The sequence below is a fragment of the Anomaloglossus baeobatrachus genome, chromosome 1 (genome assembly GCF_048569485.1).
Source record: "Anomaloglossus baeobatrachus isolate aAnoBae1 chromosome 1, aAnoBae1.hap1, whole genome shotgun sequence".
NCBI classification, from domain to species: domain Eukaryota; kingdom Metazoa; phylum Chordata; class Amphibia; order Anura; family Aromobatidae; genus Anomaloglossus; species Anomaloglossus baeobatrachus.
Genome location: NC_134353.1, coordinates 492421279 through 492428478, shown reverse-complemented (window position 1 = coordinate 492428478; position 7200 = coordinate 492421279). Strand labels below are relative to the sequence as shown.

The window sequence follows — 7200 nt, the reverse complement described above, 5'->3', positions numbered from 1 at the left end:
AGCCATCCCAATGCATCATTTGACACATGGGTAAAGCATGAGGGGCAACAGGGAAACGTGGCAGAACAGACACCAATAAGCCACTTTTCCCTGGCTGTAGTATTTAGGATCTGAATTAGTGATGAGCAAGCAATACCATGATGGACTTGACTCGTGTATGGAGTATAATGGAAGCCACTGGGAAACTCAAGCATTTTTCCTGATGATCTTTCGGAAAAATGCTTGTATTTCCCATTGACTTCCATTATACTCGGGTACTTGAGTCGAGTCCATCCAACTGCTCATTACAAGTACCGAGCACTCGAGCATTGAAGTACAGTGGAACCTTGCTTAACAAGAACAATCCGTTCTGGGACTGTGCTTGTTAATCAAGTTACTCGTTCAGCAAAGCAAGATTTCCCATAGGAAATCATTGCAATGCAGTCAATTCGTTCCACAACTTGTTAAATGTCCCATCCTGGTCCCCTATTGTGTCATTCCACACATGTACAAACACACACAAACACACACAAACTCACAAGCACGCATGCACAAGCACATATTATATGCTCACCTTACCTTCCGTTCCATCGCCGGTCTCCTGGGACTTGCTGTTCTCCGGTGCGGGCCGTGTATCGGGTAACCATAACTACAATGGCGGAACTTCCTGCCAGAGCGCTGACGTCAAAGGCAGAGCCGCTTGCCTCTGATTGGCCAGCGCGCTGCCTTTGAGTAGCGGTGACAGGAACCAGGAAGTTCCTGCTTCGTCGCTATGGATGCTGATGCCTGGAGTGGAGCGGAGCGGCGCACTACAGGACCCAGGAGACCGGCGATGAAACGGAAGGTACACATATTATATGCTCACCTTACCTTCCGTTCCACCGCCGGCCTCATGGTACTTGTAGTTCGCCGCGATGTACCCGGGAACTACAAGAACTATGAGCCCGGTGGTGGAACGGAAGGTAAGGTGAGCATAATACTGTATGTGTGTGCGTGCGTGTGTGTTTGTGCGTACATGTGTGTTTGTGTGGACTGCAAGTGCGGGTTAAAGCGCGGTGGATGGACGGAACCGGAAGTGTGTGAGGTGAGGATTTCGCTCGTACAGCAAAGCTTTCTCGTAAAGGGGTTACAAATTTACAGAAAGCTTTGCTTGTTAAGCGAAATTCTCGTTAAGTGGGTTACTCGTTAAGTGAGGTACCACTGTACTTAATTATCACTACTCGTTACAAGTACTGAGCATTGAAGTGTTCACTCATCACTACTTGTTATGAGTACCAAGAGCATAAACATGGTAGTGCTCGCTCATCACCACTCATTACAAGCACTGAGAGCCTGAGCATAGTAGTGCTGCTCGCTCATCACTACTCATTACGAGTACCGGAGCATGGTAGTGCTTGCCCTCACTACTCATTACAAGTCCAAGAGACTGAACATGGTAGTTCTCGCTCATCACCACTTGTTATGAGTACCAAGCATGGTAGTGCTCACGCATCACTACTTGTTATAAGTATCAAGACCCTAAGCATGGTAGTGCTCGCTCATCACTACTTGTACAAGTACCGAGCAGCTGGGCATGGTAGTGCTTGTTCATTACTACTCGTTACGAGTAATGAGCATCTAAGCATGGTAGTAGTCGCTCATCAATACTCGTTACGAGTACCACACACCTAAGCATGGTAGTGCTTGCTCATCAGTACTCGATACAAGTACGAAACATCTAAGCATGGTAGTGCTCGCTCATCACTACTTGTACAAGTACCGAGCAGCTGGGCATGGTAGTGCTTGTTCATTACTACTCGTTACGAGTAATGAGCATCTAAGCATGGTAGTAGTCGCTTATCAATACTCGTTACGAGTACCAAACACCTAAGCATAGTAGTGCTCGCTCATCAATACTCGTTACGAGTACCAAACCTCTAAGCATGGTAGTGCTTGCTCATCAATACTCGTTCCGAATACCGAGAGCCTGAAAATGGTAGTGCTCGCTCATCACTATTCAGAATCTTTTACTCTTAAAATTTCTAAAAGCAAAGTTACAAGATCTGAGCTGTAGTTAGGCTTTCTATAACCAAGCACAAGGTTTTAGTTTGCTGTTCCTAGCTAAACTTTGCTTATAGAAATATGAAGTCTAAAAACAATGGCTGATAAAACGGAAACGTTAGTAAACAGACTTACAGAGAAGCAAAAATCGCTCCAAGTTTACAGAACATTTGGCTGCGTGCTCGCAGTTTTACGTGAGCAGAAACAGCAAAGGGTCCCTTTTGGAGTGTGTTGAATAGGAGAATGCTTGGCAGCAAAAATAAATACGTTTCAGCTTAAAATTTAGCAGTAATATTCTTCGGAATTAACACAATCTGCCACTTTGTAAATACCTGCATACGAGGGTCAGGGGGTTTCTTTCAACCACACCAAAAGCTTTGGAACTGAGTAGTAAAATAACATATAAGCGATATTTCTATTTACACTTCAGTTTTTCAGCGCTCCAAGTAAACACGCCGAATGTTGCATCCTCACCATCTAAGTGCATTTGCCCCTTTTCGCTCTACATTGATCGCCTCCTTTATCCCTTTTTAGGTTGCACTGAATGCAGTTATTCTCTTTGTGGAGCAACAAATCCAAACAGGTCCAGCGAGTTAAATAAAGGCTGGGTGGAGGGAGGGATTGTATAAGCTCATTCTCAGAGGCTCAATGTCACCCTATGGTTTTGAAAAAAATAATTATAATCCTTGCAGATTATTTGCCGCCTGTAACAAGCAGCATTGTAATGTTCCTTCTTCTCACATAATGCAATGCTATGTGAACAAAAAAAAGCTGCTTTCCCGCTCTGTAGACTTGCTGAAGATGTCTCCTCAGCTCCCGACAAAAGTGACAACAGCTTGGTTTGATTTTTTGGCATGTCTGCACTTTGTGTGTGTGCGCGCTATTCTACTACTCTATCAGCACATGTTATATTTTTACTTAATGGTCCCTAAATTTTGCACAAACAGCTTGCCTCAGGGAAAAAAAGAAAATAGAGGCAAGACAGCCACATTAAGCGAATGTTGCAACCCACTTCTGAGGAGGCTATCTCCACGGTCTCAACTCTGTGAGAGTCATTCGGTGCCTCTTATATAACTAGAAATAGTTGACTTCTTTAACCTTTTCAGCAAGTAGCGGCATCTCCTGTCTTGGACCCTGGTGAGGTTTTGGCCACAGCTATCTGACAACCACTAGTGACATGGCTCATAACTTTATGTTTGAGCTGAGATACTTGCTCTCGCAGAAGACTAGCAGTAGATGCCAGGTCAGAGTTCTGGGACTTGAGTACTTTCACCTTCTCTTCCAAGCGTGCAATTCGCTCCAACTTCCTTTTGCGGCACTTTGAAGCAGCAATTCGGTTCCTGAGTCTTTTCCTTTCTGCTTTGATCCGTTCTTGTGTCTCTAGATCAATTGGGGAAAGAGAAGGTGGTGTGCTTGTATCTCCTGCACTACCGGTAGGAGCACCAGACTGGGACACATCAGGGACGGTTTGTGGTTCATCCAGTGGACCCCTTACTGTGTGCAGCCGGTTGAGTCCTGGAAAATGTAGCTGTACTGTTGGTGTAGAACTGGCAGTATTAGCAGTGTAAGTTGCTGGTGGTGGGGGTTGAGGAAGAGTAGGGCTGAGCTGTGCAGCTGCTGGGTTGAAGCTGCTGAGGTTAGTGTAGACCGGTACCTCTCCAGCTGGGAGCAGTGATCGAGTCGGATAAGGGGGCGAACTGGTAGCCAGGGCTGATGGTGAGATAGGTGGTCCCAATAGCTGATTCTGTTTATGTAGATCAGCTAAAGCTTTTACAAAGCCATCCGCAAATCCTTCCTGCTCCTGCGTGATCATTTGTTGGTTGCGGTATAGGAAAGGATGTGGAACTGTGCTTGCAGGTCCTGGTGCTCCCTGCTGTGGGGTGGCTATTGTAGCAGGATTTGGATTACTGCTGGATGTGGCAGACAGACCGGGGCTGGCAGCCTGGATTAGGAGATGCTCTAATTCAGGAGGAGTAAGTTTAAGTAGATTCAGAGCAGCGTTTGAAGGTGAAGGAAGAATAGAGACATCTGATGGGGTGCTGCCATTACTACTGCTTGCAGTACTGTTTCCGGTGGCCACCACTATAGCAACAGCTTCTGCGGTCACTGGCACAGGATTCAGGTCATTTCCAACCACAACATCACGACCACCCCCTGGTGATTCACCAAGTCCACTGCCCCCACCCTGCAACAACTTAAGTGCATCACTTCCACGAGTAATAACCTCCGAGAACGCGACAGGAATGACAGCAGCAGAGGCTGGTGCAGAGGACGCAGGAGTCAAGCTCTTCTTTTTCAGGTTGCTTCCCTGAATTATAATGTTGGCACTCATCATTTTATGTTCTGGGGTGTACCTGACGCCAGTGTCTCCCCCACCAGCCTGGTGAGAGCCCGTGGGAACGCCAGCAGTGCCACCACTATATCCCGAGATATGAGCAAAGTCCTGCAAATTCAGAGTATCCTCGTGATAGAAAGGAGGCTCCATTTTCACATGATCAGTGGCAGCGCTGGTCATCATCATTCTTTAACCTCCTAATATATAGGAGGGAGAATATATAGAACTGGAAAAAGTTGTAGATCAAATCCAGGGATAATATATAATATTATTTATTTTGTAGTGTGTCCAGGTAGTAATGGCAGGAAAAGTTAAATTCCAGGGAATAAATACTTGTCTTTTCAGGAATGACCTATGAAGGAAAAATACAGATATTTTCAGTGTAGTAAAAATTAACGTGTCAACAACAAGCACTGCAAGATGGGGACATGATACTTACTGGCCATAGCCATACAAAGGAGGGGTATGGATACAGCAATCACTAATAGATCGCAGAAATAGCCTCACATACAAAAAGGCAATGCATGGAGAGTATATATATTATGTATATGTATGCATGCACACCCAATATATATTTCATTTATACTCCCACAGATAAACATAGAAAAACATAAATCTACACATACATATAGACATATGTGCACATGCACAGATATGCATACATGAACATATACATTCACACACTAATATATAGATTAGATATATAGACACATATACAAATATATATATACCCAAATATAAATCCCCACAGATATACATTAGCAAACATAAATATACCTATGCATAGAATCATGTGCACAGAGTATATATGTATATATATATATATATATATATACATACACATACACACAAATTGGAGACATGTGCAAACATACACAGACATACATAAGTTTACACACAAACACTATATTATATATATACACACACACACACATACACAAACTATATACATACATGCATACATACACACACACACACACACACAAATATACAAAGACAAACATAAAGACATAGATACTCACACACACACAGATCTACACACAGTACATAACTATACACATACATAGAGACATATGTGCACACACAGATATACATAAACACATATACACACAAATTATATATATATATATATATATATATATATACATACATATATATATATATATATATATATATATACATACATACATATATATACATACATACATATATATATATACATACATATATATATATATATATATATATATATATATATATACATACATACACACACACACACACACCCATTGATATACATAGACAAACGTAAATATACAAATACATAGAAACATGTGCACACACACATATATATACACACACACACACACACACACACACACACAGGTATGCATACATAAATATACACACACACGCTATATTGTATTTACACGCACAGATATACCGTACATAGACAAACATAAAGAGATATGTGCACACAGACACGGATATATCCACACATAAATATACACATACATGGAGACATATATGAGCACATACATAAATACACATACACACACGTTTTTATACATGTGTACATACACAAGCGCATGCAACAGCTGAGCCTTGCATCCAGCCCCGGGAGCAGCCGGCAGCCAGCACGGATTAGCCCTCATTGCCCCGGTCATTATGTCAGATTGATGCATAGTCCGCATCTGCCTGCCATCCGTGAATGAACACGGCACGTAGAGCCGCAGGATCCCACGCGAGTCCTTACCCCGCAGTCAGGGAATGATGATGTGCGGCTGCTGCCTCGGTCCGGGGAAACTGAAAGCACCGAATCCACTTCTCACATCTCAGAGAAGACGGCAGAACAGGCGCAGTGCAGACTCCTCGTCCCTCCTCCTTTGTAGCACTCCGTACCCCTGTAAACAGCGGAGGACCGGACGCACCGAGCTTACACCGTGACACCCTACACTTCCCTACTGCTGGATGCTGGATCCTAGTTGGCCAAAGGACCTTTGATGATGTCAAGACCATGTGATAGTATGGGAGGAGAGTCAGACTATGTCTGGGCTGTGCTTCATAAAGTGTCAGAACGAAGAGCAATATGAGCCTCATATTCATCATCATCCGCAGATTGAAGGGTTTATACCTGTACACATATAGCTGTGTCTGAGTCTGCAACAGAGCTGTGTGTGACATGCATACAACGGTGTCCAGCTATACACAGGAGTCTGCATGTGTCAGGAGCCTGCAGCAGAGCTGTGTGTGACATGCATACAACGGTGTCCAGCTGTACACAGGAGTCTGCATGTGTCAGGTGCCTGCAGCAGAGCTGTGTGTGGCATGCATACAACGGTGTCCAGCTGTACACAGGAGTCTGCATGTGTCAGGTGCCTGCAGCAGAGCTGTGTGTGACATGCATACAACGGTGTCCAGCTGTACACAGGAGTCTGCATGTGTCAGGTGCCTGCAGCAGAGCTGTGTGTGACATGCATACAACGGTGTCCAGCTGTACACAGGAGTCTGCATGTGTCAGGTGCCTGCAGCAGAGCTGTGTGTGGCATGCATACAACGGTGTCCAGCTGTACACAGGAGTCTGCATGTGTCAGGTGCCTGCAGCAGAGCTGTGTGTGGCATGCATACAACGGTGTCCAGCTATACACAGGAGTCTGCATGTGTCAGGTGCCTGCAGCAGAGCTGTGTGTGACATGCATACAACGGTGTCCAGCTGTACACAGGAGTCTGCATGTGTCAGGTGCCTGCAGCAGAGCTGTGTGTGACATGCATACAACGGTGTCCAGCTGTACACAGGAGTCTGCATGTGTCAGGTGCCTGCAGCAGAGCTGTGTGTGGCATGCATA

The 7200-nt window shown here is 44.6% G+C and overlaps 1 protein-coding gene across 1 annotated transcript; it reads right to left on the bottom strand.

The window, feature by feature from the left end:
- Window positions 1-893: 893 nt before the first annotated feature.
- LOC142243545 (transcription factor JunD-like) lies at window positions 894-6305 on the bottom strand. The gene is made up of 2 exons (XM_075315588.1): window positions 6111-6305; window positions 894-4706 (listed from the first exon to the last, which is right to left on the bottom strand). Exon 2 carries the CDS (start codon window positions 4538-4540, stop codon window positions 3122-3124), a length of 1419 nt encoding a protein of 472 aa, XP_075171703.1. The 5' UTR covers window positions 4541-4706; window positions 6111-6305; the 3' UTR covers window positions 894-3121.
- Between the last annotated feature and the right edge of the window lie 895 nt (window positions 6306-7200).